The following is a 26064-nucleotide window of genomic DNA, read 5'->3' on the forward strand; positions in this document are numbered from 1 at the left end:
ATCGGGGCGTGTTTACTACTTTTACTAGCTGGGCGTTGTGTATAGAAGTATCATCCACTTCTCTTCAGAACGCCCAGCTTCTGGCAGTGCAGATCTGTGACGTCACTCACAGGTCCTGCATCGTGTCGGCCACATCGGCACCAGAGGCTACAGATGATTCTGCAGCAGCATCAGCATTTGCAGGTAAGTAGCTACATCGATTTACCTGCAAACGCCGATGCTGCTGCAGAATCATCTGTAGCCTCTGGTGCCGATGTGTCCTCGCTCGTCTGACACGATGCAGGACCTGTGAGTGACGACACAGCGTGATCTCTGGAGAACACGGCTGTGTCTGCACTGCCAGAAGCTGGGCGTTCTGAAGAGAAGTGGATGATACTTCTATACACAACGCCCAGCTAGTAAAAGTAGTAAAAACGCCCCGATGTACGCACATAATACACGCCCACTTGGACTTTTACTTTTAAACACACCCACTTGGACTTTTGCAAGCCTCATTTGCATAAATACTAAAATGGTCATAACTTGGCCAAAAATGCTCGTTTTTTAAAAATAAAAACGTTACTGTAATCTACATTGCAGCGCCGATCTGCTGCAATAGCAGATAGGGGTTGCAAAATCTGGTGACAGAGCCTCTTTAAATAACAATCAGATTTTTTTTTTATTAGTAATCGATGCAGAAATCCAGGGAATTCCAAAGGGTTCACTTACTGTGCGTGTGTGCGTGCGTGTGTGCGTGCGTGTGTGCGTGCGTGCGTGTGTGTGCGCGTGCGTGTGCGTGCGTGCGTGTGTGTGTGCGCGTGCGCGCGTGTGTGTGTGTGTGCGCGTGCGTGCGTGTGTATGCTTGCGCGCGCACATACGTATAATATATACATTTGCAATTACCTGTGTGTATGTATGTATATATATTATATAATTTATGTGTGATAAGCAGCTTATTTTTCTGGGTGCGTCACATGAAACCATATCCTCCAGAACAAGCCTTTATGGCAGGCGTGTGAAGTATTTGACAAGTTGATACTCTGCCCTCTGTGTATGTGATGAGGATTTTTTATGTTGTAATCCTAAAACATTTTGTACTCTGTAGTGTGAGGTGGCATATCCATAACAAGGGATTAGTCCTGGTGCCGATGTCACCTTGAAGGGGTTATCGGAAAAAATATTTATTGGCCTATCCTTTGAATAGGCAATGAATGTGTAATTAAAAGGGGTCTGACCCCCGGGACCTCCACCAGACAGCAGTATGAAGGGGCCACAACACTACAGCGAGTGTTCCGCTAGTAAATCAGCCTAGTTATATTACAACACATCACCTTCTCCCATAATGCCGCAAAAGAGTTTATAACATGTGTAGTGATAGGTGGAATAGATAGGTAAGTGCTAGTAAGAGTATGTGCACACACACTATTTACGTCCGTAATTGACGGACGTATTTCGGCCGCAAGTCCCGGACCGAACACAGTGCAGGGAGCCGGCTCCTACCATCATACTTATGTACGATGCTAGGAGTCCCTGCCTCGCTGCAGGACAACTGTCCCGTACTGTAATCATGTTTTCAGTACGGGACAGTTGTCCTGCAGCGAAGCAGGGACTCCTAGCATCGTACATAAGTATGATGCTAGGAGCCCGGCTCCCTGCACTGTGTTCGGTCCGGGACTTGCGGCCGAAATACGTCCGTCAATTACGGACGTAATTAGTGTGTGTGCACATACACTAATAGTCACTTTTCAACCACTCTCCACATTTCAAATGTAATGTCCTGAACTAGTGACCATAGTAATACAGCTTACTATATATTTACTGGTTGTGTCTTGGAGCATGTGCAGGCTCCACACTCCCTTTATTTTTTTTTCTTTCTCACCCCATGGTCCAAGAAGACAGGGTGGTAAAATCCGAGATAAGATAAAGGTTGGACTCTGTTCCTGTCTTGCTATGCTCAGCAGCCATAACAGGACTTCGTGCTGTCACTTACCATAGATAACTACTTGTTTTGATCTTGGTTTTAATGGGTGGCAGTGAACTGGGTCATAGAGATACTGTAAGGCCTCATGCACACGAACGTATTTTTTCCCTCCCATAAATACTGCCGTAAATACGGGTCCTTGGTCACACATATTCGACCAGTATTCCACCCGTATTTACGGGCACGTTTTCGCTGCAAAATTGCACTGCACTAATCGGCAGCCCTCTCCGTAGTAAAAGTAAAAGAAATTCATACTTACCCGGCCGTTGTCTTGGTGACGCGTCCCTCTTTCGACATCCAGCCCGACCTCCCTGGATGACGCGGCAGTCCATGTGACCGCTGCAGCCTGTGACTGGCCTGTGATTGGCTGCAGCGGTCACATGGGCTGAAACGTCATCCCGGGAGGCTCGACTGGAGGAAGAAGCAGGGAGTTCTGGGTAAGTATGAACTTCTATTTTTTTTACAGGTTGATCTATATTGTGATCGGTAGTCACTGTCCAGGGTGCTGAAAGTGTTACTGCCGATCGTTTAACTCTTTCAGCACTCTGGACAGTGACTATCCCCTGACATTGCCTAGCAACGCTCCCGTAATTACAGGTGCACACACGTAGTCACCCGTAATTACGGGAGCCCCATAGACTTCTATGGGCTGCCCGTGCCGTAATTACGGTTTGAAATAGGACATGTTCTATATTTTTCAACGGCCCGGGCACCTTCCCGTAAGCCTACGGGGATGTACCCGTGGCCAATAGAAGTCCATGGGCCCGTGATTACGGGCGTTTTTACGTTCGTGTGCATCGGGCCTAACAGATTTGATTAGAAGTGATAAACAATTCCATTTTTTTTTTCATTTTAATAATCACATGATCTTTTCAAACATCTGAAATTTTTTTAAATTGTCACTTTCGATTTGCGCCATAATGTGAAAAACCATACATACTCCAGAGGAATTAATTTGCAATTTTTACAATATAATTTCATGGTTAGTTTACAGATTTTTGTTTATTTTCTGTTAGGCCCAGTTCACACAATGCAGTTTTGATTCAGAAGCCGGGATCGTATCTTGTGCTGCGAGATCCGGAACGGCCTTTACCAAAGCTTGCGAGACTGTCCTTGTCATTCCAAGAGCTATAACTTTTTTATTTTTGCGTCGACATAGCTGTATAAGGTCTTGTTTTTTGCGGGACAAGTTGTATTTTTTAATAGCACCATTTTGGGGTACATATTGGGAAAAGACCCATAAATTTCGCCACTCTTTTTTGCTTCTTAGATTTACGCCGTTTACTGTGTGGTATAAATAACATAATAACTTTATTCAGTGGGTTATTACGATTGTGGTGATAACAAATTTATATCGATTTTGTTTGTTTTACTACTTTTACACCGTAAAAACACTTTATTTATTTTTTCAAAATTATTTGTTTTTGTGTCGGCATATTTTAAGAGCCATAATTGTTTTATTTTTACGATGATGCAGCTGTATGGGGGCTTGTTTTTTGCGGGACGACTTCCAGTTTTTATTGGTACCATTTTGGAGTACATGCTACTTTTTGATCACTTTTTATCACATTTTTTTGAAGGCAGGATGAACAGAAAACCGCAATTCTGGCGTTGGTTTTTATTTTTTACGGCGTTCCCCGTGCCGGTTGAATAACATAATCGCTTTATAGGTGTGGTGATATCAAATATGTGTAATGTTTAAAAAAAAAACAAAACATATTTATAAGGGAAAAAGTCGGTTTTTAATTTGGGATTTTTATTTATTTATTATTAACTTTATTAAACTTTTTGATAACTTTATTTTTAGTCCCACTAGGGGACTTCACTATACGATCTTCTGATCGCTTTTATAATACACTGCAATACTTCTGTATTGCAGCGTATTATTCCCTGTCAGTGTAAAACTGACAGGCACCTGCTAGGTCATGCCTTTGTTAGGCCCCCGGCTGCTATAAAAGCCATTGGCACCCTGCGATTGAGTGAGAGAGGGAGCACCGTCCGTCCAAAACCACTTGGATGTGGCGCTCACTATTGAGCGCCACATCTAACTGGTGAGATCGATGTTGAAATAGATCCCGACCGTTAGTGCAGGTGTCCGGCTGTCTTTAGACCGCCCGACACCCACTTTAGCCGGCACAGGGCACCCGTGCCAGGCATATGTCAGAGCGCCGTAAAAAAGGCGTATTGGCAGTCGTTAAAATGGGTTGTCCCAAGATTAAAGCTTATCCCCTAACCACAGGATAGGTGATAATATGCTGATCGGTGGGGGTACAACCGCTGGGACCTCCACTGAACACGAGACTAGTCTATGAGACTGCCGGAGATAGCCAAGCGATGTACTCGGATATCTCCAGCAGCACCATACATAGGGAGTGAATGGTGCAGCAGGGCGCATGCGCGTCCTGCTGCTTCATTTATTAAGAGGAACGGGTCTTCCGTTCTCGTGATCGGTGGGGGTCCTAGCATTCGGACCCCCACCGATCAGCATGTTATTACCTATCCTGTGGTTGGGGATAACATTTAATCTTGGGACAACCCTAAGCTCTGTGACCTGGACTGAGCTCCTATTGATGGGCTGCACATCTGTTTTTTGGCAAAAGCGACTTTCCAATTCTATCAACAACTGCACCTGACAATGACAGAAAATACAACATGGCAGATCAGTCAGTATCTCTCACGTTCTGTTGTAACAAAAAGGCGCTGACAGCAGAAACCGTATAACCATCTGAAAAACGGAAATCTGTTTAAAAAAGTAGAGACCTAAAAAGCTTCCAGTTAGGCCCCATTTACACATTAAGGATTTTGGCGCAGAATCTGTGCTGAACTTTCTTATTAAATCCGCTAACATTCTACATCCAATGCATGTGATTAAGGTTTTTGTAACCGCGTTCACATGCAGCGGATTGCACGTGGAAAGGCCGGCAGATTAGCTTCATTGAATGGGCTAATCTTCGTGCGGATCCGTGGCACGTCAAACTGCACGTCCGAGTGTCAGACTCCGATTTCTGCTGTGGATTCTCTAGTAAATACGTGTCGGATTTGCGATCGGCTTCTTTCTGGGCATTCTTCTACTATACTTCTGCTTTTGGCCTAGTGAGAATAGCCGTAGATGGAGCTTAAATGGTTAATGCATGTTTTTATTTCCCCTCTTGACAGATAAAAGTTTTGTATCCTCACCGTGGACATGTGGAGATCAACCCTGAGGAGCTATGGAAGCAGTTTGTGACTGTGGTGAAGGACGCAGTGAAAGGTAATTTCTTCGCTGACGTGATGGCTATGACTGCTCTGCAGAGAATTCTGTTCTGCTACGTTACTCGCTGTTAACTCTTTACTAACACAAGGCGTTCCTCACAGATGCAGGTATTCGTTTAAGTCAAGTCGCTGGTCTTGGAATCTCCACACAAAGGGCAACTTTCATTACCTGGAACAAGTAAGCTGTTAAAGATGCGGGTTAGTTAGGCGCTTGAATAAAATATTACGCTACTGATACCCTCCCTCAACAATGGGCAAGTTCCAATCCACAAGTGTTGAACTATTCTGGAGCATCTTTTCTTTAAACTCTGCATTGTGTTGTTCCTCTGTTAGTCCTCCTGGAAATTAGTGAATAATTTGACATCTGGGTATTCTCTTCCCCTTGTCAATAGGGTGTGTTCCTACACACTTTGACATTGTTCAATCTCTGCTGGCAGTGTCAGACTGAAAGAGCATTCCACTTTTGCCCAGAGCCCAATGCAGCGTGCAGCACACCACTACAGTCTGCAATTGGCATTGCACATTGTGATCTCAGGATTGTATGTAACATCTCCGTCATGGAAACCCAATCCATGAATCTTTGGCTGAACAGTTCTTGTGCCGGCATTTCTTCCAGTGGAGTCTGTTGCAGTTGAGAAGAGCTTTTCTGTCCCCTCCTGTTAGCGTCCGAGGTCTACAGCTTCACGGCTCAGCTGTCGTTGCACCCAGAGACTGCTGAGGTCTTTAGCATCACCCGTTCTGCTGCTAATGCTTCTGCATGGATATCCACAGGATAGCTGATAATTTCCTGATCACTGCGGATCCCACCGCTTGGGACCCCCACGGATTGTGAGAACAGGGTCCCGAACACCCCTCGACCGCAGTCAGGGGGAGCTTGAATGGAGCAGCGATCGAGCATGCGCGATGCCGCTCCATTTAAAGTCTATGGGAATTAGGAAAACAGCTGCGTACAGTGGCTGTTTCTGTTATTCCCATAGATATTGGATGATCAAGAATGGGGGTCACTTTAATTATTACTATTTATAAAATAACAAATTACGCTCTCATCCTTTTTCTGTTAGACTTGTTCGTTCTTTTTTTTTTTTCTGTCGTAACATCTCATCGTGTTTCCAGGAAGACTGGCGAACCATTTCACAACTTCATCAGCTGGCAGGATCTTCGGGCGGCAGAACTGGTCAGTTCCTGGAACAGCTCTTTTATGTTAAAGGTAATACATCTTTTTCTCTTAAAGAATTGTATTCGCTGACAGGAAATGAAAGTTTTACAATAAATGAAGTGATAGAAATTGACATAATGGTGAGATTCGTAGGTTTTTCCAATCAGGAGTCTGTAAAATTTGTCTGACGGCAACTGAAAAATGAGAGCGCTTCCGATTGGGGTATTCAGTTTACAGCAATTATATAAGTAAAATGTATTCCGTTTTCCAACCTACTTTGTGTAGCAATTCCTCAAGATTTTTGCCTGCTGTTAGTGAATGGGAAAAATCATTATTTACTTATGTCCTGAGCATGTGATGATCACATAGGTGTACGGCTCGTTACAGTACAGCTGATTTGCGGCAAGCCGGCGTGGTTTTTGCCTCAGTGTGGCTGTAACTTGGCTGAACCACGTGGCCACAGGGTTTTTATGTGGATCCTGTGTGCATGTAAAAAGATAAAAGTTTCAATGCATTTTAGTGGCTTTTTTAAATTTGTTTTGTTGGGTTTTTTTTTGTACGGGGATTTCTACTTGCAATTTTGACGTTCTTTTGAAAAGCCTTTGGGAAAAACCACTATCTTCATCAAGCTGCATTTTAATAAAAATACCACTAAAACGCCACAAAGAAAAATGCTGTTTATGTAGACCTTTTTATATCTTTATATAGACTTCCAACAAACATTCAGCAGCATCCTATTAGCTCCCAAAAATGCCGCAAAACACTGCCTAAGGCCTTATTCACACAAGTGTGTCCGATTTGCGTCCGCAAAAAACGGGCTGTTGTCCAAGCATATGACTGTCAGTGTGGCATACGTTTTTCTCGTCCCTGTTTTTCATCTGCAAACACTTCCTGGTTTTACTTCTTTTTTTTTTTTTTTTTCTCTTTGCATTTCTTTAGCAACTGAAGCGTGAAACATGGGCAGCACACGGATGTTATCCGTGTGCTGTCCGTTCTTTTCACGCACTCAGTGACTTAAATGGGCAACGCAGTCCACAAATGGACCAGAATAGGGCATTCAGTGATTTTCACACAACAGACACACGCTCTGTGGAAAAACCCGGAGATAAATGAATGGCCTCGTTGACTTGCATTGGTCCGTGTGCTGTCAGTTATGTAAACGAACAGCACACAGATGTGAAATACACTTGTGTGAATAAGGTCTTATGCTGTGAAACCAGCCTCGTGCATATTGTTTTTTTCAGAATCTGCAAAGAAAGTTTGCCCCTGCGTCTGTAGGATCCTGAACGTACTTCAGCCTTCACAAAGCTCAAACTCTTCTGTTCATTTTTGTTTTTAAGGCTGTTCACGGTTCCTGTAAATTCCTTCACTTCTTTACCCGAAGAAAACGGTTTTTAGCAGCAAGCCTGATCAATTTCACCACTCAGCATGTGTCCCTGCGGCTGGCATGGGTCTTCCAAAACATTCCTGAGGTAAAAAAGAAAGTTTACAACAGTCGGGTATATCTTCCTGAAACAAATACTGAGGTAGTGTGAAAAACATAAACTCCCTAATGGCCCAGGACTTCTGGCCTTACCCCAGTCAGCAACTTCATGACTGAAAACCGATATTCGCCACAGGTTGATGTAGCCATTATTTATTCAAGTCCATAGTTCTAAAATTGCCATCACAATTGTAATTACTGAAGTTTATCCATAGGGAATCTATAATCAGAAAATGATCTATTGTTTAAATCAAGTTTTTATGTTAAACATATTTTTAAAACACTGTTGGTGGTGATTTTTAATATTCCATTTTGCTTTTATTTAAAAAAAATGAAAGAAGCCCTCCAGTGGAGACACAACTTTCTATGTCTGCATTCCCCACCTGACTGTTATATACCACACTCTACACTTCTTTTATGTATTCTGTACTTTTTGAACTACTACCTTAAAAAAGCCTCCATCTTGATTCTTAGATTTCTCCAGCTTTCTCTTCCTCTCTGCTTTGCTATTAATCACATGATGCTTCAGTACAGCATCGCATGACCAGCTAAAGACCATACCATTTCTGCATGCAGGGGGACATTGTGATTATCATTCTCTCTATATTCTCCTAAATAACCTGAAAAACCATAAGTATACAGTCAGGGAGGCTGCACTATATTATTCTACATTATACCCGTGTGACAGGAAGCTGTCTAAGTATGAGTGGTGGCTGATGATCGAAGTTTCCGCCCCCCCCCCCACCCCCCTGTGGAAAACTAGTGTGGTACAGGAACTGCTGAAGCCTGTGATGGGTGACACATAGATCTCCATAGAAACAAGTAGAGAAAACGTGTCTCCGATCCTGATCCACACTGCTGCTAAGCAACCATCCCAGTCTGATATATAGAGATAGAAATAACAGGTGAGAGACTGACACATGGAATACCATAATGGTACACATGGGAAAGTTTAGTTTAGGCTGGAGTGTCCCTTTAATAAGATCCTGAAATCTTACATTTCTTACACTGGACAAAGACCCTCAAAATACACTAAAACGTACTGTTTTGTATAGATCACTTCTTGATGTGGTTTCCGTGGCGCATTTTGCCGCTAAAACCGCATCGGGGTAGCCATAAGCATTTTAGGTTGAATGGGGCTAATCTGTATTTAGAAATGTGGCAGCTTTTAGAGCAAAACCACAGCGGTTATCTGCCAATTCCACATAAAAAATCTGCTGTGTGAACATATCCTTATAAAGCTGCAGGCCGGTAACACAGGATCCATTATTGACAATAGGTGATGGACACAGCTTAGCTGCACCCCTCCCTGCACAATGACCACTGCACAGGTCAGAGAGCATGCCCACAATAATCTCCCATAGAAGTCAATAGGTCGTTGAGTTGCCTGAGAATTCACGGTGCGTTCTATAAAGAAGATCTCTAAAAACCGCTGTTCACAGCTCAGGCAAGACTACTTTTCAACTAATCGTGTACATTAAATAAAATGTAAAAATTATATACAATCAGAAAATGAAGAAACGAGAAAAAAAAAGAATGTATTTAAGTATAATTGTTTAATTAGTAGAAAAAAAATATGAACATACATTCCCTTTAAAGAGACTCTGTCACCACATTATAAGTGCCCTGTCTCCTATATAAGGAGATCGGCGCTGTAATGTAGGTGACAGTAATGCTTTTTATTTAAAAAAACGATCTTTTTTCACGTTAGGAGCTATTTTGGTTTATGCTAATGAGCTTTCTTAATGCCCAAGTGGGCGTACTTTTACTTTCGACCAAGTGGGCGTTTTACAGAGGAGTGCATGACGCTGACCAATCGGCATCATGCACCAAATCTCATTTAGCTCTGTGATCTCGCGAGATTTGGTTTCACTTGCCGGAATCTCACAAAAAAAGAGTCAGAAGTGTCAGGATTCTGAGTACACATGACGTCCAGGCTGGATTTCATGTGTATTCATTATCAGGACACTGTAGTAATGTTAGGGCTTGTGTATGAGGCTGTACATAGCGATATATCTATATCACTAGTGCAGTGTAAATGAATGGAGAGGAGTGCATGATGCTGATTGGTCAGCGTCATGCACTCCTCTGTACAACGCCCACTTGGTCGAAAGTAAAAGTACGCCCACTTGGGCATTAAGAAAACTCATTAGCATAAACCAAAATCGCTCCTAACGTTGTGAAAAAAGATCGGTTTTTTTAAAATAAAAAGCATTACTGTCACCTACATTACAGCGCCGATCTCCTTATATAGGAGACAGGGCACTTATAATGTGGTGACAGAGCCTCTTTAATGTAAGGCCCCGTGCACACGCCTGTAGATTTCATCCGTAATTATGGATGAAAACTACGTTCGTGTGCATGGGGCCTTAGATGTAGCTGGACTCGTAGAATTCTATAAGCCCATCTTCCGCTAACCCCACCTCTCCTAGAAGACCCGAGGCGAGCCAAACTTATCCCATTACGATTACGGCCGAAGGGGCTCGACTGAGACAACGAGAGGTGAATGGAGCCTAAAAAACAGCACACAGTCCTTTCACAAAACTGCAGTTTGTTACAATTTAGCAGTGCAGTCAGCTAAGCACAGCAGCGGCACCGTCTCTTTCCTGTCCTGGACTCCAGACTGGATTTGGTCTTTTGTTGCTCGACAACCACACCGGAAAAAAAAAAACGCACGTTTTCCTTTAAAAAAAACAACAACATTCTAGAAACTGTTCTTCACAGTACCACATGTAAAAACTGCAATTACAGTTTTGCACTATATTTTAGTCCCCCCCCAAGTATGTTTATCACCTATTTAGAGGATAAATGCATTATTTATTGCTGGGGGCTCCAGCACTGGGACACGCACTGACACTAGAACGGGGGCCCATTGGCTTATTGTTTGCAGCCTCCACTATGTTGAGTTTAGGCCTTACTGTAAGGGTATTGAATTCAATGGGAGCTGTATAAATGTCTACAGCGAGCTCCCTCTATTAGTAGCGATCATCGTATGAAGTCAGTAGGGAGAAAATGCCACAAAGGTCAAACATCTAGAACATGCTGCGATTTCAAAAGATCTTCGCGTTGCGCTGACCGTATCATGATTGATATTTGTCCTTTCATCTTATTTTTTTAGGTGCGCCAAGCTGCAGAAGAGGGCAACTGTTGTTTTGGCACAATTGACACATGGCTATTGTATAAACTCACAAATGGTGAGCGCTGTTTAAAGTACGCAGGGCTTTACCTGTAGTGACTGTAGCATCAAATGATCAATTTCATAATCGGAATCTTTTCATAAGTTTCTCTGTTATTTGCAGCTAAAATTAAGGTTTTGTTTATTTTTTCAACCAAATGAAAAAGGATTCGCACCACCTTTTCCCCCTACATTAAACATATATGCCTATATACAAAAAAACAGACATTCTGTAGGGACCCAAATCTTCTATTTTTCATATGCATGTCAAAAGTTTGTACTTTTTGCGTACGTTTGGATACCTATTATTTTTTACATTACTGACAGGCAAAGGAGATAACGTTTTTCAAAACCACAAAAAAAAAATGTATACATTAAAGTATATCATCAGTAAATGTTTTTTTTATTGGACTTTCCATCATGTTAAAGGGAACCACGTTATGCATCCCTCTCTGATTTCAGTGATCTGTCACTTACGTGTGATAGTTATGTATTTTTTGAAAACGTGCATATTAAATGGTGCAGCGTGATGCTAGCGCTGTGTGGAAGTTGGCTGGCATGTTCGTGAGCTGCTGCCCCTCCCGCCGCTGATTGACAGCTTTCTCCACATCCACAGTTAATAGGGAGAAAACGACCAATCATCACAGGCTGCGCGGGGGCAGCGATAGTCTACGTTTTTACAAAGCTAACAACTATACAAGCGGGCATACAGTACAGAACTTTACAGCTTACATGCTTTGGGTGTTTTGAAAAAAAATCTCTATCAGAATCGACGTAATATGTTATTATCACTGGAAGATTTGCCTGGGTCCCCGTGGCGATAAGCCTGATAATGAATGGAAAACCTCTGTGACCTGGAGGACAGCTGCCAGTCATAGCCATTGTACCGGTCTTATGGCGGTGATAAGAGAAACGGCTTTTTGGCCTTGTATGCCATAATCATCACTGATTGGGGCGTATATGAGGGAGTCCTCCTTTTATAGGCCTCACTGGGATGCCCTGTGATGCAATTAGGGTTGTCCTAATACCAGAGTTTGGACTTTGATGCCGATACTTTGTGTAGTATTGCGATTCTCGATACTTGACGATGGAATAATTATTTTTATTTTTTTCCTCTTCGCATCCCGGCATTCAGAACCTTTTTTTCTTTTTCTGCTCAACCTAATTTATTTCAAATTTTATTTTGGCAAAAATACATACAGCATCCACTGATCATCATAAATGATACTATAAAATTTGTTGTGCAAGTTATTACGATCACAATGATACCAAATACGTATTATTTTATTGAGACTTATATTTTAATGTTCATTGTAAAAAATGTGCATTTTTAAAAAAAATAACATTACTTTTTTTAAAATAAATTTTGCTTTTTTATTTTTAAACTTTGGTGCTCTATCTACATGGGCACTGTGGCTTTATATGGACACTATCTAAAGGGGGCACTGTGGCTTTATATGGACACTATCTACAGGGGGCACTGTGGCTTTATATGGACACTATCTACAGGGGGCACTGTGGCTTTATATGGACACTATCTACAGGGGGCACTGTGGCTTTATATGGACACTATCTGCAGGGGGCACTGTGGCTTTATATGGACACTATCTACAGGGGGCACTGTGGCTTTATATGGACACTATCTACAGGGGGCACTGTGGCGCGATCTATATAGGCACTATGTACAGTGGGAACTGTGGCACTATTTACATTCGGCATTATCTATGCGGGCACTGGCACTATCTACAGTGGTATTGCCTCACTATCTATGTGGGCACTGTGGTGTTTTCAGGTGGCTAGGACAAAAAAAAAAACCCTAAGGTCCCATGCACACATGCGTAAAATCGCCCGTAATTACGGGCCCATTCATTTCTATGGCCGACGGACACCTTCCCGTATGTTTACGAGAATGTGTCTGTGACGTAGAATCTTGCCGGAAAAAAAATAGGATATGTCCGATATTTTACTTTATACTAATGGGAGCATGGGCCCGTAAATACGGACGGCTGTCCGCGGCCGCCGTGCCCGTAATTACTTGCACGGTTGTGTGCATGGAGCCTAACTAATTAAATTCATCAATTTTTTTATTTTTTTTAACGTCCATGAAAAACGGATGGCAAGCGTCGGACAGGAAATGGATTCAAATTTTGAGACACATTGATGCAAAACAGCCATGAAAAACTGACGGTTGACCTGTTGTTAACTTCCCTTTCTTTCACGTTGTGTGAATATAGCCTTGCAGCCATCTTCACTCTTTATATATAAAAAAAAGTGGGGGGGGGGGGGGGGGGGTTTCAAATTTTTAGTGATTTGTCTGCTCATAATAAAAATGTAAAACATGGAATTAATTAAACTAATCTAGAAAATGTGAAGGCCCCTTTAGTCTTGTAAAAAGCAAGGTGAAAATAGTTGTGATATTCAAAGCGGTTGCAAAGATATTATTTAATGAAGTGCATATCAGGAATGGAAAATTTGAACTGGCCACGGGCATCAATGATCCTTGGGCATGAAAGGGTTAAATACGTTTTATTCACTAATAAAAAGAAAAGTAATCTGCAATAGAAATTAATGTATATGTACCCCCCCCAGCCAAAAAAAAATAAAAAAAGTACAAGTTGTCCCACAAAAGACAAGGCCTATGTCGTTGTAAAAATAAAAAAGTTGATGGTCGCAGAAAGGAAAAAAATATTTGGGTCCTAAAGGCTAAAATTGACGGTGGTTGAATGCAATGTTTGGATCCACACAGATGCCAATGAAAGTAAGGTTGTATTTTTTCCCCTCTTTAGGCTCTGTACACGCAACAGACTATTCAAATGCAAGTGGCACGGCAATTTTCGACCTTTATTTGGTAAGTGACCACCACGCATGAATGAAAAGCGTGATCTTCGCAATTTTTATGAAACCTAATGGGAAGGAGGTATAAAAACTGGTCCGAAGGGCCATGTATGCAAAATAAAAACTCGCTGCTATCCGCAAAGGTAAACTGGATTCTCTCCATTTCCAAAAATATGGAAAAAACATACTTGTATGATTTTTGTCTAAAATAAAAAAATTGGTACAGCAGAAGTTTGCAAAAGTGACAATAGGATGTTCAGCCATATTAGATTATTTCCCCGTGAACTGATGTGTCCCTATGTTCTTCAACGAAACTTTGGCTACTTACTTATATATGGGCAACTTGACATTTTTAGTGGAACTCCCTTATAATGTTTATCCCCTTCACGACTGCCATACGGCTATATACGTTCTAACTGCCGATGCCCCGTGCAATTAGCATATGTATAGACGTCGGGAGCCTGGAAGGGGTTTAATGAGTGCGGTGCTGCTTCAGTGTGAGCAGCACTGCACTCTCATGTGTGCTGGGGCTTTGAAAGCCCTGGAATACACCCCCCCACTGTAGATCGTGCCACCCACAACCCCCGCAAAACCCTCTGTAAATAGCGCCACCCAAGCTCCCTCCAACATCGGAATCCCCGGCCAGTGCTCTGGCTGAGGATTCCCCTCCTAGAGGGAGCCCCCGCTGTCGCTCTATCCCGGTTGTAGCTAGTGCCACCTCCCTGCAGATAGCAACCTCCCAGCTGTAGATAATATCACACCCCCCACTGTATACAGTGCCACCTGAACTGAGTCTAGTAGCAGGATCCCCGGTGTCAGATCGCACTGGCCGGGGATTCTGCTCCTAGACAGAGCCACTAACGTCCCTGTCTAGAAGCGGAATCCCCGGGCAGTGCGATCAGACACCGGGGATTCCACTCCTAGAGTCAGTTCAGGTGGCGCTATTTACAGCGTGCTAACACGGATCCATGTGGAGGTCGTGGGGCTGGGCTGCAAATCTCAGAGCAAGTCTTATTCCTGTCTGTGTTTGCAGTGTGGTCTCGCCCATTCAAGTCAAACCTATGGAACATGGGGATGCGGAGGTCATACTGCTGACACACGGACCGCTAAAAACGGACAACCGATCTGTCTTTTACAGGCCGAAAAATACAAACAGTCGTATGCATGTGGTCTTATAAGGTGGCGCTGTAGTAGTTCACTAAAATGATTCTTTGCCTGTTTTTTCTAGATGAGCTGGAGCTCCTTCCTCTGCTCACTACTGTCCATCCCTCTGTCTATATTTCCTCCTGTGGAGGATACCAGGTAGGAATATTCAGGTTTTCTTTGAGTCTGTCAACCTCCTATATGTGGATAATATTTGGCCTGAGATTTTTTATTTTTTTTTCTCATCTTTTTAGTCACAACTTTGGAGAAGTGGATCCCAGTATATTTGGAGCTCCAATACCTATTCGAGCGTTGGTGAGAGAAATCATATACAGTATATTGAATATTATAAGAAATAAGTACCTTGTGACTAGGAATGCACGATGCATTGAAACTTCGATACTGTTTCGATACCGTGCACACCCAAACGGTTCGATACCGTTATTTCATGTATTTCGATACTAAGCTCTGCGGCCGCACAGCTAAGTATAGCAACACGTGAATGTCTGAGAGCGGGGCTGCGGCTGTGTTGCCCCGCTCCTGAGTCCTGACCAGTGCGCGCAGTCAGGATGATGCGACGTGGCCAACGCTGCATTAATGAGTGCCGGCACTGAAAACAGAACATGGCGGGCGCACTACAAAACACCACCATGTTCAGTCTTCAGTGCCTGAACCGCCGCTCATTAGTGCTGCGCCGGCCACATCACCTCATGCTGACCGCGCGCGCACTTACTGTCAGGAGCGGGGCAATGGCTGTATTACACAGCCGCAGCCCCGCTCTATAACGGCGGAGATCAGAGAAACCTCTCATCTCAGCCGTTATTCCCCTGAATGCTGTGATCAAATATGACTGCAGCATTCAGGGGAAAATGAGAAGGGGGGTGGCCCTTGGATCGCATCACAGAAATCCCTGTGACGCGTTAGAGGGACATACCATATATGGCCAGACAGCCCAGGGTCCGTTGAAGGACCGTTAATCTACATGTGCTCCTAACAGAGCACACAGGCACTCCCCGCAGCCCAGCATCTCCCAGTACGGAGATTAACCCCTTAAATGCGGCAGTCAATCGCGACCGCCGCATTTCAGTTGTTACAACAATGTCGGCACCCCGCTACGCGATTGCCGATTGTTGCTATGGCAACCGGAAGCCTAACGAAGGCTATTAGGTCCTGCCAGAGGCAGGACCTAATATGCCCCCTGTCAGTGTGAAACTGACCAGTATAATACCCTACAATACATAAGTATTGCAGGGTATTATAACAACGATCCAACAATTGGATCTTTAAGTCCCTAGTAGGACTAAAAAAAAAAAGTTCCAAAGAAATGTAAGTGTAAAAAAAGAAACATTTCAAAATTAAAACAAAAAAAAACGCCCTTTTTCCCTTATAAAGTACTTTATTATTAGAAAAAAATAAATAGACTATGCATAATTGGTATCGCCACATCCGTAACGGCCTGAACTATAGAAATATAATGTAATTTATCCCGCACGGTGACCGCCATAAAAAAAAACGATAAAAAAACTATGAGTTTCTATTTTTTGTTACTTCAGCTCCCAAAAAATGGAATAAATAGGGATCAAAAAGTCGCATGTACTCCAAAAATGGTACCAATAAAAACTACAGTTTGTTCCGCAAAAAACAAGCCCTGATACAGCTTTCTTGATGGAAAAATTAAAAAGTTGTGGCTTTTAGAATATGGCGACACAAAAACAAAATATTTTTTTTAAAACCGTGACTTCATCGTGCAAACATATAAAAAAAAACTATATACATTATGGTATCGCCGTAATCGCATCGACCCACAGAATCCATTAAATATGTCATTTATAATGCACGGTGAACGCCGTAAAAGAAGTCTGTCACGAGAAAACAATCTCAGAATCGCTTGGATAGGTAAAAGCATTCCCAAGTTATTACCACATAAAGTAACACGTCAGATTTGAAAAATCGGCTGCGTCCAAAAGGCCAAAACAGGCTCAGTCCTCAAGGGGTTAAAAATAAAGTAAAAACAAAGAAATATTAAATAAATAAAAAATTACACATACACCTTTTTTCCCAATAAACATTAAAATAAGTCTCAATACATAAAATACACATTCAGTATTGGCGCGGCCGTAATAACCTGCACAACAATTTTTTTTTGCATCATTTATGATGTGTGCGCTGTAAAAAACAAAAAAAAAACTTATTTCTTTCACTTATTGTGAGGCACGAGGTGTGATGAATTTTAACCTCCATGTACCTCGCATTAATAGTAATTAACCCCATCATGTACCTCACACATTAACCCATTATGACTGAGAAATATGATGGGGTTAATTACTATTATTGTGAGGCACATTCAAAATTCATCGCACCTAGTGCCTTCACAACAGTAAATGGAAGAACTTTTTTTTTTTTTTTTATTAGTCTTGGCAAAGTATCGAATTGGTATCGAAATCGCAATACTACACGAAGTATCGGTATCGAAGTCCAAATTCTGGTATCGTGACATCCCTACTGGTGACCCAAAGTCCTGTGTATTCTTGCACTGCGGAGTGGCGCAGGCAGAGAATAGCACCGTTCAAGTACCACAGAAAAGTTGGGGCTTAAACCGCATGTTAATACGCTTGGTTTGTGCCATGGTTTGACTGAATGCGGTAAAAAAATGCAATTACAGTAAAACCAAGACAAAAACCATATGTATTTGCGTGCAGTTTTTCTGTAAATCGGCTGTGGTTTTACATAAATTACATTAATTAAATGATACATTTTGTTCTTAGGGTAGTTAGGAGGTAGTGGTCGTATTCCGGTCCTGTTTTTGGCAGAGTTAATACCCAATATCTCTGATAGTCTAAGGTGATGAAGTGGTTAATATTGACATACACTGTACATTGTGATTATCTAATATCCCGTGACGTTTGGTGCTTAGCGGTTTACACTTACTGTATTATGTTATATTATTATGTGGTTATTATATTATTTAGGAAAGTAAAAGAGGTATTCCCAACTCAGATATTTATGGCAGATCAAAATGCTTCGACCATAAGGCTGGATTCACATGAGCATGTTCGGTCCGTAAAGGACAGAACGTATTTTGGCGGCAAGTCCCGGACCGAACACAGTGCAGGGAGCCGGGCTCCTAGTATCATAGTTATGTACGACGCTAGGAGTCCCTGCCTCTCTGCCGGACAACTGTCCCGTACTGTAATCATGTTTTCAGTACGGGACAGTAGTTCCATGGAGAGGCAGGGACTCTTAGCGTCGTACATAACTATGATGCTAGGAGCCCGGCCCCCTGCAGTGTGCTCGGTCCGGGACTTGCGGCCGAAATACGTTCCGTCCTTTACGGACCGAACATGCTCGTGTGAATCCAGCCTAAATGTCTGATCGGTCCGGGTCAAAGAGATGGGACCCTCCTCTATCTCCAGAATAGGGGTCATCTGAGAGAATGGAGAGCTGACCCTTCCATTTGTTCTTCTCCTGGGTACAGTTGCTGGCGTCAGGCAGGACTGGGGTTTAGGGACCCCTGTTCTTCATATAAGTGCCGGTCCCAGAGGTGGGACCCACTTCCATCAGATATTTATGGCATATCCTGTGATTGTCATAAATGTCTGAGTTGGAATTAACAACTAATTCATGATGCGAGTCTATGACAGGAAGGTGTACTGTACCTATAATTCCATTTTATTTCATCTAAATAGGGCCAGAATTCTGTATAAGGCTTTGGAGATCTGGTTCTCAGATACAGAGCTCCAAATCCCCTGCTTCCCTTCACACAGCCATACAGTAATAGGATAAAATGCTGCCTGTCTGAGGCCACCGCTAGATGAAGATCCCCGCTAAGGGATGTATACAGTCCCATTAAAGTCTATAATAGATTTATATGCAGTGCGCTCCCAACAGTGACAGCAGAGTTTTTTTGCATTTAACACTATGTATTTTTTCTCAACTTCTCGGAATTGATTTCTTTGTACCCAAAAAAACCACTAAGTGGGGTCCTGGGCGCAGCACTCTACCGTAAACTTGATTTATTACTAATTTATTCCTTTTCACAGGTCGCAGACCAACAGGCTGCTATGTTTGGCCAGTGTTGTTTTGATGTGGGGGATGTTAAATTGACAATGGGAACTGGATCATTTATGACCATTAATACAGGGAATAATCTGCACACTTCTATAGCAGGTACGGGCGCTACATCGCTGCTTGGCGTATCTGACAAGTTCTACAACCTATTGTAACAAATGCAGTAACTGTATATACACACAAGGATGATCATTTGTATATTTTTCTTCAAGGCCTATACCCACTTGTTGGCTGGAAGATTGGCAATGAGCTGGTGTGTTTAGCAGAGGGTAATGCCTCCGATACAGGGACCGCTATCAAGTGGGCACAAGAGCTGAGTAAGTGCTAAGTAAGTCTTCACAATGGTAATGGACCAAAGTTATTTATAGGTAATATTTAAAGGGGCTGTTTCATAAAGACCACCCGTGTCCATATGCTTAGAAACCCCCTTTTGAAGCCACAACGCAGATCCCCTCTGGCAGACCAAGCACCTCTGTGCATTACGTGGGTGGCCATTTATTTTAATTGTTTGCATATAATTGTACTTTTACAATGAGTGGACAGATGCAAGTTAGAAAAGCCTGACCCACAACAACAAGCCGGTTTCCGCGCCACATTTAAAAAAAAAAAATACCCTGCACGAGAGTATAAAATAATTTTCACAAGCTATAGATAGTGTTAGATACATTAAAAAAAATCGAGGAATTATTTCTGAATAATTTTGTCATAAAAATTATGGAAATTTGATACATTTATGCTAGATGAATAACATTTTCCATTCCTAAGATCTTTTTACAGATTTTGCTGACACGGAGTTGATGGCCAGAAATGTTCCAGACTGTGAGGGGATTTACTTTGTGCCGTCCTTTACAGGCCTGCAGGTAAGTTCAGTCAATGACCGGACTGCCACAAGATCACAGCCTTTTACAGTCTGGAATATAAAAATATCAGTGGTCATCCTATTAAGGCGAACTGCTCTGCCATCATTAGGGTCTACGGCCTCATGCACACTTCCGTCGGGCGTCGTACGGCCCTTAATGACGGTCCCGTCGCACTCGGGCTGCACACGGATGGCTTCAGTGTGCAGCCCGTTGTTTCACGGACCAAAATCAATGCAAAGGCCGAGACTGTTCCATCAAAAACGGGCAGCAGTAAGACCTGCCCTACTTTTGACAGAACGGCCGCACGGTTCCATTAAAACAACAGAAGTGTGCATGGCCCGATTGAAATGAATGGGTTCAGGGTGCTATCAATGACAAAAACGGATCGCACCCTGAAGGAAAAGACTGCAGTGGGCATGAGGCCTAATCCCTAGATTTCTACAATGTTCATTGTGTTATCATAAAAGGAGTTTTATATGTCTTAATAAATATTGCCAAACTGGCAGAGAATATTTAGGGCTCACATTCCATAATATGCACGCTGTTAAAGTTCAGTCGCTGCGGCGGACTGTGTTTGTGCTCATGTCCTTATACATTGGGCGAGTACAATGATCCCTATGGCTATGCGCTTTGTCCATAGGCAGCGGTGTATAAAAACGGTGATCATCGTACCAAGTGTGAGGACTGCGGGTGCTCTGTTAGTTTATGATATTTATTAGTATATAAATACGGTTTTCAGCTGCTTGTTTATCCATTATTCATTTCTTATTTTCATTTCTTTTAAAATTTATTTGTATTTTATATGCATTGTAGACCAATTTCAGAATGATGCGATACTTCACTGTGTGTCATTTTTAGGTCCAAAATACTGTTCAGATTAGTTTCTTAATATATCCTTTTTGGGGGTTGAAGGGTCTTGTTTTGTTTTTCTTATACAAAGCTCCAAATGTCTTGCATAGATATAAATTTAAGTGTTATTTGGGTTGTTAACATTTTTTACAAATTTCCTGTAAGAAAAAAAACCAATCCGCACTCAACTATTCTTTCCCCGGCGATCCAGCGCTGAGTCTCCGGCTGTCCGCCCAGTGTTCGTTTACATGCGGGCAGCATATGACCGCTGTAGTCATTCAGAGGGCTCAGTGGTGATGTGTCGTATTCCTGTCATCATGGCACTCAGGCCTGAGAGTTTGTTCCAGAAATGCAACACATGACCGCTGAGCCGCCACTAGAGGGAGCTTGCTCCATGCTGTTTTATTATGGAGTGCTCCCTCTAGTGGGATCCAGCATGTTACCTTTTAGATCTATATCTATGCAAGACATTTACAGCAATGCACAAAAAAAAGAGAGCTCCTGTTAAAGAGTAACCATTGTTTTAATTTTTTTTTTCATGAATCAATCGTACAAGGCTACATTAGAAACTTTTTGTAATCTCTTATTAGAGAAGAAAACTTCTTTCTCCACTCTTCAGCGACCTCTTCCCTCCTGCCTCATACACTGACTCATTCTCAATTCACTGGTAAAATGAGACTTTAGTGAGGCAGAGATGAAGATGGATTATCAGGTCACAGCTGCTGTCCATAGATGTCTATGAAGAGGGGAGGAGGGAGCAGCTGCAGATAGAGAGACACTGCTGCAGCTTCTTGTAAGTGTTTTACTGTTTCACCCCAGTACTGGATTTACAAGCTTCACTGTTCATTACTGCCGTATAATCTCCTCCATGTTGCTGCTTGTTTGAGCGTGTGAGAGAGGGGGAGCAAGGTGTCCCATTTGCTATGATGTATCTTATACACAGCACAGAGAAGCTAGTCTCTCCCCCCCCCCCCCCTCCTCTGGAGCTGCGCTCAGGGAAAAAGGACAATTCGATATATATCCTGCAAAAAGGGGAAAACTGCTTAAAATGTCATATACAACTCTTGAGAAATGGGGTTATTCCTCAGGTACACACATACGACAGCTTATTCTGAAAATTCACCTGAAATGAGTTAGGGCCACACGGTGCGTCGTTGACGCGGTTTTGTTGCGTTTGATAACCGCATGCGGTCAACTGCATACGTTTTTTGTCTCTGTAATGCTGCAGTTCTGTTGTGTTTTTAAAGGAAATAATTGATGGGCATAGTTTTCACCCGTGTTGACGTTTGTTAGGTGCTTCCTGTATATAGCTCATTACACGGCATTGCAGAACTGTTAGCAAAAACGCAAGCAGTTCAGCAACAACATTGGCAGCGCGGTCATTAACCGCATGCGGTCAGACAATATGAAGATGCAAAAACACATTGTAATATAATAGCCGTCTGTCCATAACAAACATTTCTCCATTGACTTCTATTGAAAAATGACTTGCTGCAGTTTAAAAACGCAACATAAACGCACCGTGACCGCATCGTGTGGCCTTACCCTTTACTCTTTAAATCTATGTCTATGCAAGGGATTTGGAGCTCTGCATCAGAAAAATAGAGCTCCACCAACTATAAAGATATATTAAGAAATTAATCAACACAGAATTTTGAACCAAACCCAAAAAGAAAATCTTATTTAAGGATGGACATTCACTCATTCAATTTAAGGTGGTTAATTGATATAATTATAGTGTCTACATTTTTTTTATAGTTCGGCTAAAGTCTTGAGATCAGGCTTTCCTGTATATAGCTTTATAGCCTCCATGAGGTGGTATACAATGTCTTGAGGTTCAGATCGAACCCTGGTCACAAGCATTTTCTGCCTGATGTTATACATTGCACTCTCTGTGTACATTGTGCATGGGCATTTGTATTCTATGCATATACATCTCTAGGAGACGGAGATGATGCATACAGAGTTTGTGTTGTCTGCTTGTAATGTGTCTGTTTTTCTCCCTCCCCGCTGCCGGTACATGTATGTAAGTGTTTCTCTATTACTATATTTTGGAAGGCAGTGGCAGGGAGCCTTTTCATTTAGATAAATAATTTCTTTGTCTTTAGGCTCCAGTGAATGATCCCTATGCATGTGCCTCCTTCATGGGACTAAAGCCTTCCACCACCAAGTGCCACCTTGTACGTGCTATACTGGAGTCGGTGGCGTATAGGTAAAGACACATTGCTTAAAAAAATAAATAAAATACTTCATATATACGAAGTACATTAAACCATACAACCAAGCAGAGTAGCAGATATTTTTGATGATAGACTGGACATTGGAAAGTGATCTACTAAATGTAGCCAAGATAGGCAGCCGGTCGCCATTAAAGCTTTGAACATATATGAGTTTTTAGGACTACAATTGTATTCTGATTAAAGGGGGACTCCAGGACTCCTTAGGATAAGCCATCAATGTTTGATTGGTGGGGGTCTGACCTCTAGGACCCCTGCCGATCATCATAAAGTAGGGGCCACTATGTTCTTACTAGTGTTTTGTCCCCTTTGTTTACACAGGCTGAGCAGCTCTTCCATATGGGCAGCTGTGCCTAGTACTGAAGTTTGTCCCATTCACTTGAATAGGACTGAGCTTTTGTACCAGGCACGGGCACTCGTACCGACAAGCCGCTGTGCCTGTGTAAATAATGGTGATGCGAATCTCGCAGGAACTCCATGACCTCTTTTATTATGATTGGTGGTGTTCCCGGAGGTCAGACCCCTACCAATCAAACATCGATTACCTTACCTGAGGCCAATAATGTTTTTTTTTTTTCCTGGAGAACCCCTTTGACATCCGGGTTCAAAGCAACTGACAGGGGCTCCAATATACTCACCGTTAGTTTACGTATAGTACATTTTATATACCACGAATTACATTAGGTGCAACAAATCGTCTATATAACATAAGTGTTGGTTAATAAAATTTGTTACAACGAATTATTACGCCATTAGTTTTTGTTTCGCTGTTATGGAGCACGAACATAAATGGCACAATCTTCGACCGTATTAAAAAAGAAAACATTTTGTTGGTGATAATGTGTGTTTTTTTTTTTTGTTTTTTTTCTTCTTACTATTGCAATTTGGGGAAAGTACATTTTCGATGGTCAAATCTTTCACGTTTTGATCTGTGTCCACCTTTTAAAATTGAATACGTTGTGTTATCTTAGTATAAATTCGATAGATTATCTGTTGATTTTGTTATCACATGTGATTTCAGGTTTTTTTCTTTATATATTTTTTAACAAGGAATAGGCAGCTCTATGACACCATGCAGAGAGAGACCTCTATTAAAATCTCCAAAATAAGGTAGGTATTTAACCAGTGGAAGAATACATTCCGATCCTTGTTTCTCTCGTTGTGATGGGATGTTGTGCTCTGAACATTGCAGGGCTGATGGAGGAGTCAGTAACAACAGCTTTGTGATGCAGATGACCGCAGATTTATTTGGCCAAACCATTGATAAACCAAAGAATACAGACATGTCCTCCCTGGGAGCTGCTTTTCTAGCTGGCTTAGCTGTAGGTAAGTCAATGTGTATAGGGACATACAAGGCCAAAAAAAAAAACAAGGTAAAATGCCATGAAAAGCAGTTGTCACAAAGGCTTAAAAGCCCCGAATCGCCTACACCGCTCAGCCATAACATTAACCCCTTCCCTCTTTAGCCACTTTTGACCTTCCTGACCAAGCCTCATTTTTCAAATCTGACATGTTTCACTTTATGTGGTAATAACGTCGGAATGCTTGTACCTATCCAAGCGATTCTGAGATTGTTTTCTCGTGACACATTGGACTTTATGTTACTGGCAAAATTTGCCCGATACATTCAGTATTTAATTGTGAAAAACACCAAAATATAGTGAAAAATTGCAAAAAATAGCATTTTTATCAATTTAAATGTATCTGCTTGTAAGACAGGCAGTTATAACACACAAAATTGTTGCTAATTAACATCCCCCATGTGTCTACTTTAGTTTGGCATCGTTTTTTGAACATCCTTTTATTTTTCTAGGACGTTACAAGGCTTAGAACTTTAGCAGCAATTTCTCACATTTTCAAGAAAATTTCAAAAGGCTATTTTTACAGGGGCCAGTTCAGTTCTGAAGTGGCTTTGAGGGCCTTATATATTAGAAACCCCCAAAAAGTCACCCCATTTTAAAAACTGCACCCCTCAAAGTATTCAAAACAGCATTCAGAAAGTGTTTTAACCCTTTAGACGTTTCACAGGAATGAAAGCAATATAGAGGGGAAATTTATAAATTTCGTTTTTTTTTGCAGAAATTCATTTTGAATCCATTTTTTGTGTAACACAGAAAGTTTCACCAGAAAAATGCAACTCAATATTTATTGCCCAGATTCTGCAGTTTTTAGAAATATCCCACATGTCGCCCTAGCGTGCTTATGGACTGAAACACAGGCCTCCGAAGCAAAGGAGCACCTTGAGGATTTTGGGGCCTTGTTTTTATTACAATATATTTTAGGCACCATATCCGGTTTGAAGGACTCTTGCGGTGCCAAAACAGTGGAAACCGCCCACAAGTGACCCCATTTTGGAAACTACACCCCTTGAGGAAATTATCTAGGGGTATAGTGAGCATTTTGACCCCACAGGTTTTTTGCAGAAATTATTGGAAGTAGGATGTGAAAATGAAAATCTACATTTTTCACAATAAAACGTAGGTTTAGCTCATTTTTTTTTCATTTCCACAAGGACTAAAAGAGAAAAAGCACCACAACATTTGTAGAGCAGTTTGTCCCGAGTAAAACAGTACCCCACATTTGATCATAGACTGCTGTTTGGACACATGGCAGGGCTTAGAAGGGAAGGAACCCCATTTGGCTTTTGGAGCTCAAATTTAGCAGGAATGGTTTGCGGAGGCCATGTCACATTTGCAAAGCCCCTGAGGGCACAAAACAGTGGAAACCCCCCACAAGTGACCCCATTTTGGAAACTACACCCCTTGAGGAAATTATCTAGGGGTATAGTGAGCATTTTGACCCCACAGATTTTTTGCAGAAATTATTGGAAGTAGGATGTGAAAAATGAAAATCTACATTTTTCCCAATAAAACGTAGGTTTAGCTAATTTTTTTTCATTTTCACAAGGTCTAAAAGAGAAAAAGCACCACAACATTTGTAGAGCAGTTTGTCCCGAGTAAAACAGTACCCCACATTTGATCATAGACTGCTGTTTGGACACACGGCAGGGCTTAGAAGTGAAGGAACCCCATTTGGCTTTTGGAGC

At 42.0% G+C, this 26064-nt stretch overlaps 1 protein-coding gene across 1 annotated transcript in view; it reads left to right on the forward strand.

Moving 5' to 3' along the window:
- The window catches only part of GK5 (glycerol kinase 5), a 40542-nt gene that overhangs the window by 4329 nt on the left and 10149 nt on the right, over positions 1-26064 (forward strand). The window contains exons 2-15 of the mRNA XM_075861234.1: positions 5117-5210; positions 5315-5390; positions 6326-6419; positions 7709-7840; positions 10970-11045; positions 13813-13874; positions 15090-15163; positions 15259-15319; positions 19045-19171; positions 19285-19389; positions 19838-19932; positions 22890-22993; positions 24069-24128; positions 24211-24344. Of these exons, the coding sequence (XP_075717349.1) occupies positions 5117-5210; positions 5315-5390; positions 6326-6419; positions 7709-7840; positions 10970-11045; positions 13813-13874; positions 15090-15163; positions 15259-15319; positions 19045-19171; positions 19285-19389; positions 19838-19932; positions 22890-22993; positions 24069-24128; positions 24211-24344 (1294 nt within the window). The remainder of the gene's footprint in view (positions 1-5116; positions 5211-5314; positions 5391-6325; positions 6420-7708; positions 7841-10969; positions 11046-13812; positions 13875-15089; positions 15164-15258; positions 15320-19044; positions 19172-19284; positions 19390-19837; positions 19933-22889; positions 22994-24068; positions 24129-24210; positions 24345-26064) is intronic.

This window comes from Rhinoderma darwinii, chromosome 4, assembly GCF_050947455.1.
Source record: "Rhinoderma darwinii isolate aRhiDar2 chromosome 4, aRhiDar2.hap1, whole genome shotgun sequence".
Taxonomy (NCBI): domain Eukaryota; kingdom Metazoa; phylum Chordata; class Amphibia; order Anura; family Rhinodermatidae; genus Rhinoderma; species Rhinoderma darwinii.